At 42.0% G+C, this 22158-nt stretch overlaps 1 protein-coding gene across 1 annotated transcript in view; it reads left to right on the top strand.

Moving 5' to 3' along the window:
* The window catches only part of ANGPT1 (angiopoietin 1), a 145185-nt gene that overhangs the window by 117783 nt on the left and 5244 nt on the right, over positions 1-22158 (top strand). Inside the window, exon 8 of the mRNA XM_053395440.1 lies at positions 12581-12711. Within this exon, the coding sequence (XP_053251415.1) occupies positions 12581-12711 (131 nt within the window). The remainder of the gene's footprint in view (positions 1-12580; positions 12712-22158) is intronic.

Raw genomic sequence — 22158 nt, forward strand, 5'->3', positions numbered from 1 at the left:
AGGCTACTTTCATTTTTCTAATGTTTCTTTATATGATAATTTCCATGTTTTTTGTGATCTTTCACACTCTGTAAAAGCCACTTCTGGAAAAGTAGCATCATCTAGTTTAGCAATTATCTCCATGTTATTTGCGGCCAGAAAAAAATTCCATTTGTTATCCTGTTAATCTGGAAAATCACAGGAGTTTTCAGTTGTAATTCCACATGATGAAATATGGGCCAGTGTTCCGGCATTCTGTTCTTCCCTCCATCAACCCAAAAGCCACAGTACCATAAGGCAACAGGTAATGCAGTGTGAAAGGAACATTAAAATTCAGAATAGAAGTGCTAGCTTTGTAATCAGGAAAAGTAGAGCAATGTCTGAATGCACCCTTATTCTCAGATTTTAGTCTCAGTTCCTGGCAGTGCTTCCCCACCCTGGCACCTCTAATTATTATTATTATTATTATTATTATTATTATTATTATTATTTATTTTTATTTATACCCTGCCCATCTGGCTGGGTTTCCCCAGCCACTCTCGGCGGCTTCTAACAGAATATGAAAATACAATAATCTATTAAACATTAAAAGCTTCCCTAATCAGGGCTGCCTTCAGATGTCTTCTAAAAGTCTGGTAGTTGTTTTTCTCTTTGACATCTGGTAGGAGGGCATTCCACAGTGTGGGTGCCACTACCGAGAAGGCCCTCTGCCTGGTTCCCTGTAACTTGGCTTTTCACAGCAAGGGATCCACCAGAAAGCCCTCAGCACTGGACCTCAGTTTCCAGGCAGAAAGATAGGGGTGGAGATGCTCCTTAAGGTATACTGGACCGAGGCCGTTTAGGGCTTTAAAGGTCAGCACCAGTTTGTGGGCTGGTGCTCCCCCGTCCTGCTTTCTGCCTTTACTTACTTCTGAGAATCCCCAAACAAACATTTCAAGTCAAAATGCAAGCTGGCCAGCATGTGTGAGTCTACTCTTTTCTTTAGATCTATGATTCCACCTATCTCCTAGCCACGAGGGTGGAGGCAGTTCATCTTTCTCTTTCTTCCATCTGTCTCCTGTGTAGCGGCAGTGGGCTTTAAGGTTTCCAGCCAGGCTTTTACCATTGCACATATGTGCATTTGCACGACGGCCCTTCCGAGCTGCCCTAGCCATCTGCCTGAATCTAAGAGAACGAGGGAGGTGGGGGCACATTTATTTGACCTGCACCAGAACCAGGGGAGACCCCCCAAACCAGCTAGGGAGGCAGCTTATTGTAGTTTTTAGCACCTCTGTGGACAGTGAACGCAGCTGTTGGTCAAACCTGTAAGGAAAGGTAAAAGGTAAAGCACCCCTGGATGGTTAAATCCAGTCAAAGATGACTATGGGGTTGCGCCATTCATCCTGCTTTCAGACATGGCTAGCATGACTAAACCGCTTCTGGCACAACAGGATGCTGTGATGGAAGCCAGAGTGCACAGAAATGCCATTTGTCTTCCCGTCACAGTGGTACCTATTTATCTACTTGCACTTTGACGTGCTTTCAAACTGCTAGGTTGGCAGGAGCTGGGACAGAGCAACGGGAGCTAACCCCATCATGGGGATTTGAACCGCCGACCTTCTGATTGGCAAACCCAAGAGGTGGCTTAGACCACAGCGCCACCCACATCCCTAATGTCAAACCAGTATCTGTTCAGGGCTGCCCCGAGTCGCCTGGTGACTTATTGTAACATGTTGAGTTATGGTACCTGTTTTTCTTGGGGGCGGGGAGCACCGGTCCTTGGCATCTTGAGTTAAAATCATCATGATATTGTGCCATCATGATACTTTACAAAGTAGCATAAGTCATAAAGCGAGAGCTTTGTCCTTTACACCTAACAGTCTAAATAGCTGCTAAAATAATGAGGTGTGTTACCAATATGCAAATCTCTTCATCTTGGGAGATTTAAGCTTGGCCAATGTCCTCCCCCCTCCCCAGTTTTTTTTTAACCAAAGAATGTTGATCATCAAGGCATTAGTGTAGGAACTTGTTACAGCCTCGTGAATAAAAAGTCTCACTTCCCTTGCCAAATCTAGGATGGCTACAGAAGTTGGCTGTGGAACTGAGGAGGGAGCTAAATCTTAAGGCTGGATGCCAAACAGCTGGCCAACCTACCACAGAGCAGAGCGTGTCTGTGCCTTTGATGGCGCAACTTTCATTGGTTCGCATTGTGCATAGCGAGCCCAAGAAGTGCCTACTGAGCAAAAATCCACTGTTGCTTTCTTTTCACATTGCTAGTTGCCGGTTGCATCTACTCTGAATACCCCCCACGGGAAACAGACTCCTTTCAGCCAAGCAAATGATCTTTCTTGCTGATGAAACTATTAACAGCAACAATGATCCTGCATCCAATATTTCCTGTTAGCAAGAAAACACAGAGGAAGGATGCACTGCGTTTTTAACTTCCAAATACTACCATTTCCATCAGCAATAATAAGAACCAGCAAAGAAACTGGTTTCCAAGTTGGCCTGGGCATTAGTTCAAGGGAACCTAAAATAGAAAACAGAAAACAACGTGAAGGAGTGGGGGGGGGAAGCCTTGGGAGGTGGAAGAAGCGCTTTGTTTGCATTCAGCACACTAATGCCTTATCAAAGGACAAATAACGCTGCTCCAACATTTCCTTGCAATCACTGATGTAAGGATTCGGAGGCTATGGAGTGATATATTATGCCTGAGAAAATATGGAAAATCATTTTTCATGCGGCTCTACAAAACACTATAGAAAGTTTTGATTCAGCCTGGATCATTCCCAATTGGTGACTTCAGACATGTTCTGCTTATTCTCCTAACTGTTTGTATTTCCTTCTTTCTACTACTTTTTATTAGCCTAAAGGATCTCTGATTTGAAAGCAGTAATGCTGAACACATGTACATTAAAAAAATCCTCTCTTTTCAGAACCATACAGCTGCTATATATATATATTCTGAGAAGGCAGGATAAAATATATCCCAGATGGGTATAAAAAAAAAAGTGCGAAGGAGCTTAGAGTATTGGCTGATAATAAGTGGCATTTACTAATCAATGCTGAATGATGACCTAATTCCTGAATCTGAACGTATCTCATCTGATTTATATGTTCTCTAATATAACTTTCTGGCAGTATTTGCATGCAGAAATGATTAAACGGGTTATCTCCAAGTATCCTTTTAGACCACAGGGTAACTCTGTTCAAGCAAGGGCCGTTTAGATACACATTTTAAATAATGGCGGAATATTCATATTTACATTCCAGGGGCCAAATTAATCTCTTTCTATATCTATATGAGGAAATAAAGAAAGTTAAACAGAAGACTTTGTAATCATGGGGAATGCACATTTGTTTCTGGCATGCCTTGAGCTTTCATGTGTGTTTGTTTCAAATTAGAATATTTGGCTGAAACAAATTTTCACATTAGCATTCACATTCATCAGATGTATTTGATTTAAATAGTATACAGCAGAACATAAACTTCTCTCTGATTTTGCAAGCAAATTTCAGATGGGAATTTACTAAATAAAGTGGCTGGGAGAAGATATGGAGGGGGGCAATGGCAAGAAGTAGTGTGATGGGAATTAATGAAACAGCCAAACAACGTGTTGCACTGAACATGGGGAAAGCATCCTGCCATTACATTCTACACTCTCAAATATAATGTGGGGGACATTTCACTCATGCCATGAGATTGCCTTGTTGTGCTTTCCCCCTGCCTCCAGCAGCATCAGCAGCCAATAATGGTAACAGAGGTAGGGAAGTACATAATATTATGATATCACAATGGGAAGGATGTACTCCAGAACAGCCTAGGTGGGTTGGAACACCCAATTTTCTCCTTCTCTGGTTACAGAACCTCCAAGTTACCATCAAATCAATCCTAACCCAAATGAGCTCGTTCAAGCCATATGACTGTAGAACACAACACTGTAGAATGCAATGCATAATAAGATTTTAGCAGATGTGCTTTCTGTATATATTTTGCAAATGTTCTCAACATGGAGATTTATTCCTGCATTCAACAGGCCACCATGACTTCTCGGGAATGACCTGAAATATACCAAAACCTGTAGTGATTTAATCTAGTGCCTGTTAGCAAGAGGCCCGTTTTGGAACAATGCCAAAATGCTTTGAGTGACCAAAGTCCTAAGTGGCACTGTGTGAGCTATCTCTGAGCATTAGCAAACGTTAAGAGAAATGTTGTTTGGCTAACTGAAAGCTGACGCTATTGTTCTCGTAAGGTTTGTAAACTCACAGTTGTAGCTTAATCCAATCAAATCCCAGTCCATGCAATATGTTGACAGCGAGACAGGACACATTCATTCATCATCCATCAATTTCCACCCTTCACCTGCCCTGTGTTTTTTTAAAAGAGAAAAAAAATGAAAGCTGTTGTCAATTATCACTAGGCATTTTCAGTAGGTGTGAGCCAAATGCTTATTAAAAATATATATACAGGTTTTGTTTTGTTTTGTTTCTTGGCTAAAGCTTGCCTCCCCATGATCTGTCTGCCTCCACCCCACGCTCCTCAGTTGCACAGAAAATCCTCCTCAAGGTGTGTGTGGGGGGACCTGGGAGACGGGGTGTAGCCTAGAGAGAGTGCCAGGAAGGGCCAATTCAGAAGCTTGGTGCATTGCTTGCTGTAGATGTCCTATTACTGATCTACCACAACTCAACAGATGAGTTCACATTCATCTGTTGATACGCTAGTTCAAGACTCCTGCTCTTCTTTCTCCTGCTTCTTAATCTTCCTTCTGGACTGGGACAGCCATTCCAATAGAGGACACCTTCAAATAGAAGACTGTCTTTGGTAAAGCAGGCCATCCCTGGACATGGTGAGACAGGAGATTCCACAAACAAGCAATTACCATACATTTTGCTTTATAAGACTCACTTTTTCCCTCCTAAAAAGTAAGGGGAAATGTGTGTGTGTGTTATGGAGCAAATGCAGGCTGCACAGCTATCCCAGAAGCCAGAACAGCAAGAGGGATCACTGCTTTCGTGGCGCAGCGATCCCTCTTGTTCCGGTTTCTGAGATTCAGAATATTTTTTTTCTTGCTTTCCTCCTCCAAAAACTAGGTGCGTTTTATGGTCTGGTGCGTCTTATAGAACGAAAAATACAGGTACATGAGACTTTTATCAGAATGGAAAACTAAGACCTGATTGCATTAAATCTCCCTGACAATCTGCTGCAAACCGAACCATGCATAAAGCAAACTCATTACTGAGTAGTCTTTATTAGTCTGTTTAGCAGTAATAACAAGCCCCATGTACCTAATTCCTGATTCTATTTAAAGAGACAGAGTCATAATTCTGAACTGCAGATTTTTTTTTTATAAGGCCATGACTCTGATTTTTAAAAGAAGAAGAAAAGTGTTCAGGGTGGGTTCAGTCTGAACCCTCCTGGCCTGGTCAGTATGGCACCAGCTAACAACTTAAAGTATAAATAGATGACAATGAGTGAACCTTTCACTCATATCTGACTCTAGAAGCCACAAATGACGCCATGGGAGTAGAAATATGTTTAACAGGCTGTTTGTGTTTTTCAAACTGGGGTCTTAGTGGCACATAATTCATCTTGGCACTTCTTGAAACCCACATTATGTCCTTAGAAAGCAAATCAAGGATTCCACGGCAACATTTATTTATTTCAAATTTCTGTAAACATTTCCAGGAATACCCTTTCCAGTTCTTGATTTTTCTGCACTGATTACCTACACTTAGAAATTAGCTGTTCGTTAAAGAACTTTCGTGCCCCGAGTTATAGAATGCCAAACTGTGTTTATATGAACACCCGAAAACCCAGTTGTGACATCACTATAGTTGGGCTGTTGAAGACAGGCTTTGCAGCTGCTTGCATAATCTGATTCCCTCACTCGTTTCCCAGTATGAGTAACCCATAGCTAATCCACAAGCCAGAAACAGAACCCGAGATCAAACTGTGCCTTCCATTTCTGATTTGGAGACAAACAATGGTTTTAATAAACCATAGGTTCCATGCATAGAAAAACTCAGCAACCTATGGTTTGTTCAAACCAGGGAATCAGTGGGAGAATTAGAATATACAGGTATAAACCATGACAGCCGAACCTCATTGTTTGGGCAACATTGTTTGGGCTTGGTGTATGTTTCACACTACACACATTCCTTAGGCATTTCTGTATCTCCGACCAACTCATGGGTTCTACACAACCCCCCTCCCCTCCACATTAGCCTTACAAGGCAAGCACTAGTGTGACAACCTCTTGTTTTCCATGTAATAAGGGATGGGGAAGATATTAGGCTCATTTCATCTTTAATGAAAACTTACTTAATCACATTTCCTGAAGCTAGTGAACTGAAACACAACTTGTTATTGTTGTTTAGTCATTTAGTTGTGTCTGACTCTTCGTGACCCCATAGACCAGAGCACGCCAGGCACTCCTGTCTTCCACTGCCTCCTGCAATTTGGTCAAACTCATGCTGGTAGCTTCGAAAACACTGTCCAACCATCTCGTCCTCTGTCGTCCCCTTCTCCTTGTGCCCTCAGTCTTTCCCAACATCAGAGTCTTTTCCAGGGAGTCTTCTCTTCTCATGAGGTGGCCAAAGTATTGGAGTCTCAGCTTCAAGATCTATCCTTCCAGTAAGCACTCAGGGCTGATTTCCTTAAGAATGGATAGGTTTGATCTTCTTGCAGTCCATGGGACTCTCAAGAGTCTCCTCCAGCACCATAATTCAAAAGCATCAATTCTTCGGCGATCAGCCTTCTTTATGGTCACAACTATCCTTTGAAATTCACGTTTCAGATCCTTACCCTGTGCACTGTCCTGTCTGAATTAAGTGTCAATTTGTTTGCCCACATCCAGTCCTTTGCTACCTCCAGACACTGGTTTGGGACCTCCACAGCCTTCCTAGAATAAGGCGTAAAGGAGAAATCAATATACAATTCAACTCTGCAGAGTTTCTGCTATGTGCATAGTCCAGACCTACAATTCCAACAAATATATCTGCATCATTAACCAGGTTAGGTCAAGACAGCTTCAGTCACTGCCTCTGAGCATAACAAGCACATGTGCTTATTTTCTTCTGCTATTAGTGAAGTGAATACAGAAGGAAATCAAATAATTTGTGGCATAGAAAAAAAGCATTTTTCTTGAAACTATGACAATTACTGTATCCTATTATGCATTTTCAAATACTTGGGAACTTCCCCGTAATCACTGTCTTGCCTTAAGTGAATGTTCCCTTGCCAAAGTAGGAGTACATCCCTGATATCATGCGTGTGATACAAAAAATATCGACTTCTTTGCAAGGAAAAAATATTTTTGGCTTCAGATGAATTGAAAATATACAATTACTGGCACTTGATTTTGCAATAAAGTTGAATTGACGCCTGGCATATTTTCAGATGAGGCTCATTCTCTCTCTCTCCTTTTACCTCTAGATAAAAAGTGTTTAGTAGTTAAAGCAATAAATCAAAATTAGGACATTACTCAAGCATAATCTAGACCAGTTGTTGCCTTTTGAAGCCTCCTTAGAAGACCCAAGCTGATCAGAACAGGTAGATGTCTAGATTTCATCCCAGGGGAATTAGTCAACCCCTTTGGGTAACTCATTTGGAAATACAACCCTTAGAAATAAAGGAAGTTTTCCTAAATAAGGTCCAGTTCCAGGCAAAGAGTTTGTTTGCTTCTGAGTAAACATATTTGAATCCAGCTCCAGATTATATCTTCTGGATTCTGAATCTGTTGTCTTTGTAAATGTGATCAGTTCTGGGGCCTGCAGTCCTAGAGTCCAAGAGGAAGGGGGCATTGCAGAGACTATAGGATAAAGCAGATCTCTGTGTATAAAGCTGGAGAGAGATTTCCTTTCTCAGAGAAGGGGACCTCACCGTTTTGGTCCAGTCTTCACCAACAGTCAGTAGATGTTGGTGGAGGCAAAAAGGATGCTGATGCAGAGCATGTTGGGGGATGAACAGAGGAAGGATCCATGCCATTCCCCCTCCTCCAGGGAGGAAAGTCCACCCTCACAGTTGGCACAGTAAATTACATTCACATTGTTCCAAATGGGAGGGAAATTCCTAAAGAGGGCACAGAGACAAATTGCAGGCTCCATTCACTGTTACTCTGCTGGCATTTGACAAGGCAGTTTGTCCACCTTTGGTGCTCACCTGCCTATAGAATTGGAGCCTTAGTGCTCTTGGTGAATCTTCCAGTATTCATCTGTATTTGATGTCAACGAGTCCACTTTCTCTATACCTTGCATAATCATCTCTGAAATATACTCGGAGTTGAGAGTGGATTTCATGTTCTTTATTCAGCTCATAGTAGTGATGAGGAATGGAAGTTCCTCCAGGATGTCTGCTTTATATACATTATTTACACAATGGGCCCCACGTGATTGGCTAATTCTGGGATTCGCCTGTAGGCCAATCAGGTTGCGGATTCACTTCCACCTGGAGCTGGATTGGGTGGCTCCTGTGGACCAATCAGACTGCTGCATTCTGGATCCTATTGTTCTAGGGCCAATCAGACTGCTGCATTTTGGATCCTATTCAACTCAGTACATAACAATCCCCTTACTCGCCTTTGGCCTAAACTAAAAAGCCCCGACTGCGGCAATCTTTTCTCCACATGTGAATTGCCCTCTCTGTTTCTCACTTAGAATCCAGTTGCATGTGTGTTCTGTTACAGATACTCATTTAGCTGTGTCTCACTGCGCAGATGTACTGCAGACCATCTCTGTAGCATGATGTGAAAGATATGTTAAGCCATTAACGCTAGAGAAATCAAAACTCAAAATTGCAAAGGCCCGAAGAGAACTTCTGGTAAAACACAATTATGCTATTAGACTGGAAGAATGTCATAAATATAGACAGCTGTGGGAGAGATCAAGGAAAGAATTTAGTTCATTCTCCTCTTTCGGTAACCAGGGCTTTTTTCTCCTTTACAGTGATACCTCGGGTTACAGACGCTTTGGGTTACAGATGCTTTGGGTTACAAACTCCACTAACCAGAGAACGGTTGCTCCAGGTTAAGAACTTTGCCCCAGGATAAGAACAGAAATTGCGCGCCAGCAGCACAGCGGCAGCAGGAGGCCCCATTAGCAAAAGCATGTTTCAGGTTAAGAACCGTTTCAGGTTAAGAACGGGCCTCTGGAACAAATTAAGTTCTTAACCCGAGGTACCACTGTATAGTTAACTTTCCCCTACATGTAAAAATTATTAAAATTATTATATGAATTTTATCAACAGATAATTTTATCAACAGATACCCCAATGGATGACTCATCTAACATTATGGGGGAATAAGGTGCTGCTTATTCCCACAGCAGGTGGCTCTGTGGTCTAAACCACTGGACCTCTTGGGCTTGCCAATTGGAAGGTCAGCGGTTCGAATCCCCACAATGGAGTGAGCCCCCATTGCTCTGTCCCAGCTTCTGCCAACCTAGCAGTTCGAAACCCCACCAGCGCAAGTAGATAAATAGGTACTGCTGCGGCGGGAAGGTAAACAGTGTTTCTGTGTGCTCTGGTTTCCGTCACGGTGTCCCATTGCACCAGAAGCAGTTTAGTCATGCTGGCTACATGACCTGGAAAGCTGTCTGCAGACAAATGCCACCTGCCTCGGCTTGAAGCAAGATGAGTGCCGCACCCCATAGTTGCCTTTGATTGGACTTAACCGTCCAGGGGTCCTTTACTGTTTTATTTACCTCCTCCTCGGTCAAAGAAGCTTTACAGTGCCCATTTTGCTGGAAATACATTTTATTAATTTGGGACCGACTGACGTAGGGTTACCTTATACCACAGCTGTACAGTATATTACTGCTAAGCTGAGGAACAGCATTATATTTTGGACTGCCTGTCAGTGAAGGAACTGACCCTACCCAAACTGTCTGGGTTTTTTTCTTTGACAACCGCATCCTGGGTTTTTGCCATTTGCACAATCTGCTGGCATGTTGAATGGGCACTCTGCACATGCTCCAACACATGGCCGGGTGGGGATTCGAACTCTGGTCTCCCAGGTCCATTCACTACATGGGTAGTGAATATGGGACCTTTTGTGTTCTGTGTTCATTCATTCATTTCCATTCATGCTCTTTGTATGCCGATTTCCCACAAAATAAAATTATGCTGAAAGCAGCTTACAACAAAGAAAACAAGGCTGCATTTCAAACAAACAGTACGAAAACACTTTCATAATAACATAGCAAAACAATAGCAATAACCTACAAAGACGCGGGACGCGGGTGGCGCTGTGGGTAAAAGCCTCAGCGCCTAGGGCTTGCCGATCGAAAGGTCGGTGGTTCGAATCCCCGCGGTGGGGTGCGCTCCCCCGAACCTAGCAGTTCGAAAGCACCCCCGGGTGCAAGTAGATAAATAGGGACCGCTTACTAGCGGGAAGGTAAACGGCGTTTCCGTGTGCGGCTCTGGCTTGCCAGAGCAGCGATGTCACGCTGGCCACGTGACCCGGAAGTGTCTCCGGACAGCGCTGGCCCCCGGCCTCTTGAGTGAGATGGGCGCACAACCCTAGAGTCTGTCAAGACTGGCCCGTACAGGCAGGGGTACCTTTACCTTTACCTTACAAGGAAACCACATTTCAATGCTGTAAACATGACAATATTATTTGTTCTTGTGCAGATTATGCCATGACCAGTTTGGATTTAAGTCGAGCAAAAATTCTCATGGAGTTTCTATACATCCAGTTTAAGAAACCCCTGGCTCTTTTTTTAGCACTTTTGGCTATTGACTTCATGATGGGATTTCGCCAGAGTTCTTTAAATGGTGTCAAAAAGCCAGGTTCCACTATTTCTGCTGACATTTGCTTCTGTGAGCTTGGCAGGGGGGGTGATGTACTGACGATCTGTGACAGTTTAAAATAAGCTTGTAGATACCATGTTCCGGAGTCGTTTTTCTATCAGCACTATTCCGAAGGAGTTTATTTTCCTCTAGGGGAAAAAAAAAGTAAGATCATTTACCAAAATAAGCCATGAGAGTCCAAGTTCAGTAAATCTAGAAGGCTTTAATCTCAATTTAGTTTGTTTATATTCAAGCAACAACAATAAAAGCATAAGGACTGGCAGAATACTTATTGCTCCAAAATGTAGCCTGTGTATTGCTTTAGAAAACAATATCTAATTGGCACTGCACTTCAACTGTGCCTCATAAAGCGTGACTGTTTTTATGCCCAGCCTTTCTCTGACTTTTTCCAAGATACTTTATCTTAGCCCTGAATTTGGAACTTCCCCTACATTGGATTTATCTTGCCATTTTGATTGGCTGCATTCTTTCCAACGCAGTGCCCTTAATTCTCCCCTTACTGATCCAATTCTGGCTGTGTGTAAAGGGATTGTGCAGCAGCGTTCTCTTAGTTGGGAATGGGCATTGTGTAGCTGACAGTGCAATCGTATAAGAACACAATAAAAGCCCTCCTGGATCAGGCCAATGGCCCATCTAATCCAGTATCCTGTTCTAACAGTGGCCAACCAGGTAGAAGCTTCTGGGAAGTCCGCAAGCAGGACTTGAGGACTTAGCAGTCTTTCAAATTGTGATTCCCAGCTACTGAGTTGAGGAGCACACTGCCGTCACCAGTGGAGGTAGAATTAAAGAATCATAGAGTTGGAAGGGACTCAGTGGTAATCTAGTCCAAACCCTGCAATGTCAGAATCTCAGTTAAAGCATCCATGACAGATGGCCACCCAGGTAGAACAAAGCCATCACAGATCACAGCCAATGATCCTCCATGAAGTTGTGAATCCTTTTTTTTTAGCTTTTTAAAAATATTTTTCAGATATATACATTTCACTGGTTTTACAAAAATTCTAACATTTTAAAACTTGACTTCCTTCCTCCTCTTTCTGCAGGTTCCCTTAACTTTATTTTTAATATCTTCTGCATATCCAAATTAACTTAACTTATTTATTTATCTTCTTTAAATACATACTCTTATGTAGCTGCGGGTTACAACAACCCTGCCTGTGTTTTTATCTGTAAATATTCAATAAACCCTTTCCGTTCTTTTATAAAAAGTTTGTTACCTTGATTTCTTATTCTTCCAGTAAGTTTTGCCATTTCTGCATATTCCATAAGTTTTTGTATCCATTCTTCCTTTGCTGGGACTTGTTTGATTCTCTGTTAAAACCACCTAAGTTGGTGGCCATCACTACTTTCTGTGGGAACCAATTCCATAGTTTAACTGCACACTGTGTGAAAAATTCCTTTCTTTGGTCTCTCCTGAATCTTCCGACCTTCACCTTCATTGTATGTCCATGAGTTCTAGGACTCAGGTAGACTGGTAAAGAAAAAGTCATTTATATGTGTTGTATGTGTGATATAACATTGTGCCACCGGATGGCGACATGGAGTCCCATTTTCCTCTACCTGTTTTCCCTGTTTGAATTTACAACTCTTTAAACTGAAATGCTTCTTTGGTGTGTCTAGATCCAGCCCTAGTGGGGAAATCACAAATTAGTTAAGTCATAATGATATGGCTGAAATATGATTTCACTGACCCGCAGCATTTTCAGGATTTCGGGAATCTTCCTGACTTGTCACCACCACAGAATTCCAAATCAAGTGTGGTTCGTTGTGTGGCTGTATTGGATAACATGAAGAACCTCTCTTGTCTCTTTGTAGGCTGTATCTAAAGGGTCATTCAGGAACCGCAGGAAAACAGAGCAGTTTGATACTGCACGGAGCTGACTTTAGTACCAAAGATGCTGACAATGACAACTGCATGTGCAAATGTGCCCTTATGCTAACAGGAGGTAAGCATCAAATGATAAAAAACACTCATAATAAAGGGACGGATGGATCAAAAGATGAATGAATCAATGAATGAATGAATGAATGAATGAATGAATGGAGAAAGAACTACTTTCTACTGAATCATGATTCTAATCCTTCCAGCCCACTGCTACCAACAGTTTTCCAAAGGGTTTCAAACAGAAGTTCTTTTCGGCTTACTGAGATTCCTTTAGCTAAAGTTTCACTGAAAATCAATGGGAAATTGGTCTTCCTCCTTAGGGGAAACATCTGCAGGGTTTTAAGGGAGCCTTGTTAAGACTTGTAAAACCTGGTGTGTTCAGTGTTTTTTTTTTCTGTTACTGAGCTACCTTCTGCTTCTGTTACTGCTCTCTACCTTCTAAGAAGTAACGAATTGATTTAAATCTTTTTCTTTTTTAAAAAAGAAAGATGCAGGGCCAAAGGTGTAGATAATGGAGACCTGGTTTTGGATCTCCTGTCTCACAACATTTTTGTTAGATTTGGATTGGGACCACAGTATTTATTTATGTTCACTAGATTTATTTCTATTCTGGAAATGGGACAAATAAGTGAACACTGGGGATTTCAGTTCCAGTTCCTGATTTTGTCATCTGCCCCTCCCCATGGCTGCTTGTTACAAATGATAGTGGTGATGATGTTGGGGTGGACGGTGGGGGTGGACCTGATCTCAAGTCACTATCATCTTGGTATATTATTTATAGCGCCAAACAAAAACAATACTGCTGATGTATTGATAAGAGTCTAATGGGAAATTCACTGGGAATGTTGAGTCAGTAACCAAGATGCCCCCCGTCCAGGATGATCCTAGACATTTGAAGTGAGTCCTAGTAATTTCTTGTGGAAAGCTTCCAAGTAAGAAAAAGCTATATGGACATATAAGGAGATGCTTTTACCCGTTTTTGTCAGCTGTATGACTAACGATGCTTGACTCATTTTTTCAAGGCCGGTGCTACTAATTGATTGTGCATAAACATCTTTAAATAGGATATGATGGGTTATTTTTTTTCCATGGATTTGCAATGTACAGCCAGCTTCCTGTGAGATAGCACTTTGAGCACTTCACAACACTGAACCGTAGAAAGATCCGTTCAATTCTTTTGTCACAACAAACTGTCTGATAACAAAAAGTGGCTGTGATAACTATGTAATAAAAATAATTCATCTTGTAAAATAATTGTATCTTAGACAGTAGAAAGCCTTATCAGACTTTCTGTTGGTTTTGGCAACACCATAGACAGCCTTTTGATTATGAATTCTATAAAATATACACAAGTTCTGCAGCTATCTTGACAGCCTGGAGGGTTTTGTAGTCTCTGGGAGATGAGCAAAATATTTTATGTGTAGCAAGTGACAAAAGAGATGATCAGAGATGGAGACTGGAATAACCAGAGATTAAAAACTACAAGTGGAAAGCCACAATTTATTCTGTACTGTTGTTAAATGTTTTAGCGCCAAAGTCTTTTGAGGAAAGTTTGAAGGAGCTGGGGATATTTAGCCTGGAGAAGAAGCAATTAAAAAGTGACATGATAGACATCTTCATATAATTGAAGGGCTGCCACAGAGATTACTGAATCATAGAGTTGGAAGGACCACAAGGATCATCGAGTCCAACCCCCTACAATCCAGGAATCTTTCACCCAACGTGGGGCTCAAATCCACAGCCTGAGATTAAGAGTCTCATGCTCTACCAACTGAGCTGTGATAAAGCAGGTTCATTTTATGTTGCTTCAAAGGATGGGACCTAAAATAATTGGATTGAATTACAAACATGTGATTTTGACTAGGCATTGAGTAGAACTTAGGAACATAGGAAGGTATGAAGACATTCTGAAATGAAACATATTTGATCTTGTTATAGGATTAATGCAGCAAATGTGTATAAAACTAATTGCAATATTCAAGTGAAATGTCACATCATTGCAGATTTCTGCATGTGCAATGGGATTTGTCCCCCCCCCTTTTCCCCATTTACCCTACCCAGATGTGCTCCGGAGGATTGGGGGGACCTCTAGGACAAATCTGGGTGATGCATGGTGGGAGGAGAGATCATCTGTCAATTCAGCAACACTTGATTTAAAGGCTAAGAAATAACAAGGCCAACGGGAGAAGATTTTGGGTAGAATTCAGTGTTGTGCAAAGGTGTTAGCTCCATCAGCACAAACATTCCTGCTTGCCAGATGGAACAATCTCCCAACCCTCCCAAGCAGATTTGGGGAGGGTGTTGGGGAGGAGAGAGGGGAAAGTCCCATTGCACTGGAGGGACTCATTGTGTTGGCTTCCGCCAACAACTTGGTTGAATTTCTCTTTCCAGCATGATGTGGAACAGTGGGCTTAAAGTTTGGCCAAACTTTAAAGCTCTGTGTAGAAAACTCTATAGTTAATGCTCTGATCCTTCTAGGTAGTATTCCAAAAGCTGTTATTTATTTTGCATCTAAAATGTTTGCATGCAATCATTTGATAGGCTGGGTGGAACTGAAAGAGGTAATTATGGAAGGCCAAGCAAGATTTAGAGCAGGTGGATCTACCACAGTCTATTGCTTTGTGCTGGCATACCTGGCTCAGAGGTTTGCAACAGGATATAAAAGGTCCCTTGATGCTGCTTTTGTTGACCTGTTATGATCATCATAATTACCTACAGTGCTGTGGAGTATATACAGATCGCAAAAGTAGAGCAGTCTGTTTCCAAAAAGGTTTACAAACTTCACTGAACCATCAAAACAGGTCTTTTCCATTGAAAACCCCGTAGAAGTACTGAGCACATTTATTATTAAGACAAGGCCATATTTAAGGCCATTTGCATATTTAAATCACATTTAAAATTCATCTTGTTTGTTTTGGCCCGGTTCTCTAATCTGTCAAGGTCGTTTTGAAGTGTGATCCTGTCCTCTGGGGTGTTAGCCACCCCTCCCAGTTTGGTGTCATCTGCAAATTTGATCAGGATGCCCTTGAGTCCATCATCCAAGTCATTGATAAAGATGTTGAATAAGACCAGGCCCAAGACAGAACCCTGTGGCACCCCACTAGTCACTCTTCTCCAGGATGAAGAGGAACCATTGATGAGCACCCTTTGGGTTTGGTCAGTCAGCCAGTTACAAATCCACTGAGTGGTAGCATAGTCAAGACCGCATTTTACCAGCTTCTTTACAAGAATATCATGGGGCACCTTGTCAAATGCCTTGCTGAAATCAAGGTAGGCTACATCCACTGCATTCCCTTCATCTACCAGGCTTGTAATTCTGTCAAAAAACGAGATCAGGTTAGTCTGACATGACTTATTTTTCAGAAATCCATGCTGACTATTGGTGATCACAGCATTCCTTTCTAGGTGCTCACAGACTGTTTGCTTAATGATCTGCTCCAGAATCTTCCCTGGTATTGATGTCAGACTGACTGGGCGGTAATTATTTGGGTCCTCTCTTTTCCCCTTTTTGAAAATAGGGACAACATTTGTCCTCCTCCAGTCTGCCAGGACTTCGCCTGTTCTCCAGGAATTCTCAAAGATGACTGCCAGTGGTTCTGAGATCACATCTGCCAGTTCTTTTAATACTCTTGGATGCAGTTCATCTGGCCCTGGAGACTTGAATACATCTAAACTAGCCAAGTATTCTTGTACTATCTCCTTAGTTATTCTGGGCTGTGTTTCCTCTGCTGAATCCTTTGCTCCAAATTCTTCAGGTCGGGCATTGTTTTCTTTATCGGAGAAGACTGAGGCAAAGAGGCATTGAGGAGTTCAGCCCTTTCTGTGTCCCCTGTTTGCATTTCACCATCTTCTCCTCTGAGTGACCCCACTGTTTCTTTGTTCTTCCTTTTGCTACGAACATACCCATAAAAGCCTTTTTTGTTGCTTTTAACCTCTCTAGCAAGCCTGAGTTCATTCTGTGCTTTAGCTTTTCTGACTTTGTGTCTACACGTGCTGGCTATTTGTTTGAATTCCTCTTTGGTGGTTTCCCCCCTTTTCCATTTTTTGTACACATCCTTTTTTAATCTTAACTCAGTTAAAAGTTCTTTAGATAGCCACCCTGGCTTCTTTAGGCACCTTCCATGTTTCCGTCTCATTGGTATTGCCTGAAGTTGTGCTTTTACTATCTCCCTCTTAACAAACTCCCAGCCATCATGAACTCCCTTTCCTTTTAGTATTACTGTCCATGGGATCTCACCCAGCACTTCCCTAAGTTTTATGAAGTCGGCTTTCTTAAAGTCAAGAAATTGAGTCCTAGTATGCTTGGCTGCTCCTTTCCGCTGTATAGTAAACTTCAGAAGAGCATGATCACTCGCGCCTAATGATCCTTCCACTTCTACCCCACTAACCAGGTCATCAACATTGGTTAGGACCAGATCTAAAATGGCTGTTCCTCTTGTTGCTTCTCCCACTTTCTGGACAATGAAGTTGTCTGCAAGGCCAGTGAGGAATCTGTTTGACCTTATGCTCTTGGCTGAGTTTGACATCCAACAAATATCCGGGTAATTGAAGTCCCCCATTACTACTATCTCCCTTCCTTTTGCATGCTTGGCCATCTGTTCCAGGAAGGCATCATCTATGTCCTCCGTTTGGCTTGGGGATCTATAGTAAACTCCCACAATGAGGTCACTGTTATTCTTCTCTCCCTTAATTTTGACCCAAATGCTCTCACTTTGGCTTTGAGGTTCTAAATCTTGGATCTCTTCACAGGTATACACATCCCTGACATATAACGCCACTCCTCCTCCTTTCTTGTCTAGTCTGTTTCTCTGAAATAGATTGTATCCCTCCATTATTACATTCCAATCGTGGGACTTATCCCACCAGGTTTCAGTGATGCCTATTATGTCATATTTAGTTTGCTGTACCAAGAGCTCAAGCTCATCTTGTTTATTTCCCATGCTTTGTGCATTAGTGTACAGACATTGAAGTCCATTAATCATTCCCCTGTGTCCCTTATTTAAGGATTTTTTCCTCCCACCACTAGGTCTGTGTGCTGTTTGCTCCATTTGGTCTATGACATGAAGCCATTGGCCATAACAATATTTGAAGTGTTTTTAAAACAACAAAATAAAAAAAATTCTAGAATGATAGAACCACCAAGAACAATGCAAAATCCTTCCAGTTATATTGAATCATTCTGGCAGTATAATATATCTCTGGGGATGAAATGGACCAGCTCAGAAGCTGATTGCAATTCTATCTAGTCAATCACCACTCCCTTAGCTGTATGAGAAAAATTCAGAGATTTGTAGGGGAGATGGCTGCAATTCGGATGTGGATTAATTTAACAGGCTGCAATTCCCCTTTCCCCGTTTTATCTGTGCAGTTATCTGCCAGTCTACTGTTGCTGGGCTGGGGATAGTGCCATAAGTAGAGTTTTAAAAAGACCGTTCCTCACATTATTCTCCAGAATAAGTTGCAGTTGCTGCAGTTGCTGCTTAGCAGAAATCGAACCTTTGAGGCAATGGCAACTTTTAAACACTTGAAACTATGGGGAAAATATTGAAATCTGTCCTGTAGCCAGGTCAGCAGGAAGGCAGGAAGTTAGTATCCTGGGACCTGTTTCAGCATTCACTGACTTTTGTCTTGGTTCACACCTACATATATATATATATATATATATATATATATATATATATATATATATATTTCACTTGATCTCTCAACTGAATGTGTGAAGCATCTTCACTGGAAAAGCGTTGTTTGAGTTGGAATTGCATGAGATGCAGGTTTTCTCTGAGGGGATTAAACTGTGATAGCTCATCCAAGCAAACGAGCAATGATTTGATGAGGCAGTCAAGAAGGGATAAACAACACATGTTTGTGTGAGCTGGACCACATAGATAAACCGTAATAGACATGTCTCCAGTACCCTATAAAGGAGACCCCACTTAATTGTGCAAGTCAGCCGGGAGTCCTTAAATGTGGTACGTACTTTAGCAGATCGTTCCTGTAGGCATAATTTAGGTAGTCTGTCATGTAGGGCTGCTTTGGGATTACACAGTGTTTAGGTTGCCTTGCTCAGAAAAGAAAAATATCCCCAAAGAAAGTCTGTCTTTCATGCTATGATGGTTGTTGTGAAGTCGAATGGTAATAGATACCACTTTCCTGGTCCGTACTCCTGACAGTGTAAATGGAGCTGAGAGCCGCTTATGTGTTCCAGGCTCAGCTCTGGAAAGGGGGAGGGGGAAATCGAGGATTAGATTTTTCCATGTTTAGCTTTGTCTTAAATTTCTGCAAGATTATGCTCTTGTTACAGTCAAACATCAGCTGTGCTGCTTTCTTTTTCTTTGGTTATTAGCCCCTTAGGTATAGCTTTGTAATCAAAGAGAGGTCAGCTGTATCAAAATAGCAGAATGCCAGAATGTATTTGGCAATGATCCTTCCCCAAAGATCTTGTTATGAAGTGTTACTTCGGGGGTGGGGAGCCTACAAAGTATTGTTCAAAAAAAAACAATGCAAGAAATTACTTTGCAAGGCTCAAGTCATAAATTCACTCGGGTCGAAATGCAGAGCCGAGTAAACCTTGGAGCTACGAGCTGATCATTTTTACCACTGGTTAAAAAAGAAAACAAGGACTCCTTTCCTTTGGATGGAATGCAGAGGACCAATTCTGCTGACAAAGTGCACAAGCCACATGGGAAGCACATTCTGCCCACAAAAAAAGAAATTTGTGTTTAATTCCCCAGCATCTCCAGAGATAGGACGGGAATCCTTGAACACCAAAGGTGCCTTTTATTATTTTTATTATTCTTTCTTACAAAAAAGAAAGTTAGTAAGCATTTCAGTTTGGAAGACGTCGTGTTGTTCCGTGGAGTCAAAGAAATCTCACACCGCTCTGCTAACTGTGTGTGCTCCATTTTGATTGTTACTTGGCTCTGCTAGGCTCCCCTGCAGATGCTTCCAGCACGTTCACACATGCTGTGTTGCTGCACAAAACAAGCAACCTCTAGTTTAAATGGAACAAAAGGTGCAGACTGGCTTCCTTCCCCTTTGGGAGATGGGGAAATCTCTTTATTTCGTTATTAGCCTTCAACCCCAAGAGCACAAACCTAAGCTGTCCTGCTATATACTCCTTTCAAAAAAAGGACTTTTGTAATGAGTAAAGCCATGCTTCTGATACATTGCTTTGCTTCAGAATTCTTGTCTTGCAGGTCCCTCTGCATTGTGCTTTGTAGAAGGAACAGTTTGTCTGAGGGCCAAACTAGATTTGATGTGAGTGGGACCCATGATAGTTTTTAAATTTGGTAAAAAGCAAATTTGGATTCAGTCTGCTTTGCTTGGATGAAAATGTCCCCAAACTGCTATCAGCAATGGACATAACCTACATCCATACATTAAAAGCACTTTAATAATACTGTGACAAGCATTGAGCATCCTGGGAATTGTAGTTTGTTAAGGGTGCTGGGAATTATAGTCCTGTGAGGTCATCACCTTTAACATCCTAGAGTTTTCAGGATGTTCCATGACTCTTAAAGTGGTAATGGTGATGATATTCCATGATATAGATAGCTTTTCCTGCCACCTAAACAGCAGCTTCCAATGGAGGTGCAGAGTTTTAGCTTAGCGAGATGAATTAATATCCCCTCCCCAGCATTGCAACTGCAAGTCAAGTGAAATTGCTTCCACGGTGGCTGCTTTTAACCAAAGGAAAAGATTTCAGGAGATCCGGTCAGGGATCTCCCACACACTATTTAGCTTGGCTCTTAGAGTGACCGCTGAAACGTTACCTAAACTGAAATTCAAGGCTAATGTGGGGGTTCCTTTTCAGGTGACCTTTTCAGCTTTTGAGGGTAGCCCAATTTTTTTTGGAAAGAGTGCTAACAGTTCTCACAGGAGTTTCGCATATCCCTTATTGATTTGCTTGGAAAGAGGTTGGGGGGTGGGAGGAAGGAGAATTGTAAGTAATATGAGGTGGGGGAGGAACGTCCACATTATTTTATTCTCTCATCAATGTACATGGCGAGTCCCTGCCACAAAATCTGCTGACAATCTAAATTTCATTGGCGGCGGGTGGGGGGTATCAAAGAGGGCAAAAAGGAGTGGAAATAAGAAAGAAAGGGTGAGTGGGTAAAACCAGTGTTAAAAAGGCTTTTATGCAATTACAGTGGATGCTTGGGCTGCGAACGTGATCCGTGCGGAAAGCACGTTTGCAACCCGCAGCACCGTGTCTGCACATGTGCGGGTCGCAATTCGGCGCTTCTGCGCATGTGCAAAGCACGATTTAGCACTTCTGCGCATGGGCAAGTGCCGAAACTCGAAAGTAACCCGTTCCAGTACTTCTGGTTTCGGCGCGGTGCGCAACCCAAAATCACGCAACCCAAAATCACGCAACCCAAAGCGTCTGTAACCCAAGGTATGACTGTATTTGTTTATAAAAGTAGCTATATACACCGATATATACACCGATATATACACCGATATATACACCAATATATACGATATATATATATATATATATATATATATATATATATATATATATACACAATATAATAAAGCAGTGTATATATATACTACAAAGCATAAAACACCATATAAACAGTACAAAATGATTAAGGTGACTGGCTGATCAAAAAAATTATATTGTTGCATAGGCCTGTCTTCAAGAGCTGCCTGAAAGTCAATAGCAAGCATACCTGTTGAATCTCTTCTGGAAGAGCATTCCACAGCATGGTCCTGGTAACACTAACTACTTGACTTCTATGGGAGGTCAGTCAGGCCTCTGAAACATAGGGGTTGAATGGGATGGCCTCCGAAGTCCCTTACAAGCCCATGATTCTATGCCTGCGAACATATCGTCAAGGGTGACCAAGATGATAGAGGGTCTGGAAACCAAGTCAAGGTTTCCAGATTTTTTTCAATGAATCCGGGGACACTTTTCAACTTCAATGGATTTTGTATGGGGACTGATTTGTAAATCTGGGGACTGTCCCTGGGAAACGGGGATGTCTGGCAACCTTACCTTATGAGGAATGGTTGAAGGCCATAGCTGTCAACTTTCAGATTTGAAAATAAGGGATCAGCAGCCTCACCTGTCCCGGGGACAGTCTACGGGATATCTAACAATCTGGGATAGCAGTGGGAAGCAGCAGGAAATGGCGCTAGAATAAGGGAATTTCCCACCAAAAAAGGGAAGGTTGACAGCTATGTTGAAGGCATTGGTTATGTTTAGCCTGGAGAACAGAAGAGTGAGAGGTGTTGTGATAGCCATCTTCAAGTATTTGAAGGGAGCAGAGGGTAGGACCCAAACTAATGTTTTCAAATGACAAGAAAGGAGATTCCAACTAAACATTCGGAGGAACTTTCTGGTAGTAAGAGTTGTTTGACAGTGGAATGGACATATGGAAAGTGGTGGGCTCTCCCTTGTTGGAGGTTTTTAAGCAGAGGCTGGATGGCTATCTGTCAGGGAATCTTTGGCTGTGATTTTTGCACTGCAGGGGGTATGATTTGATTTAGAATAATA

This window comes from Podarcis raffonei, chromosome 7 (assembly GCF_027172205.1).
Source record: "Podarcis raffonei isolate rPodRaf1 chromosome 7, rPodRaf1.pri, whole genome shotgun sequence".
Lineage (NCBI taxonomy): Eukaryota > Metazoa > Chordata > Lepidosauria > Squamata > Lacertidae > Podarcis > Podarcis raffonei.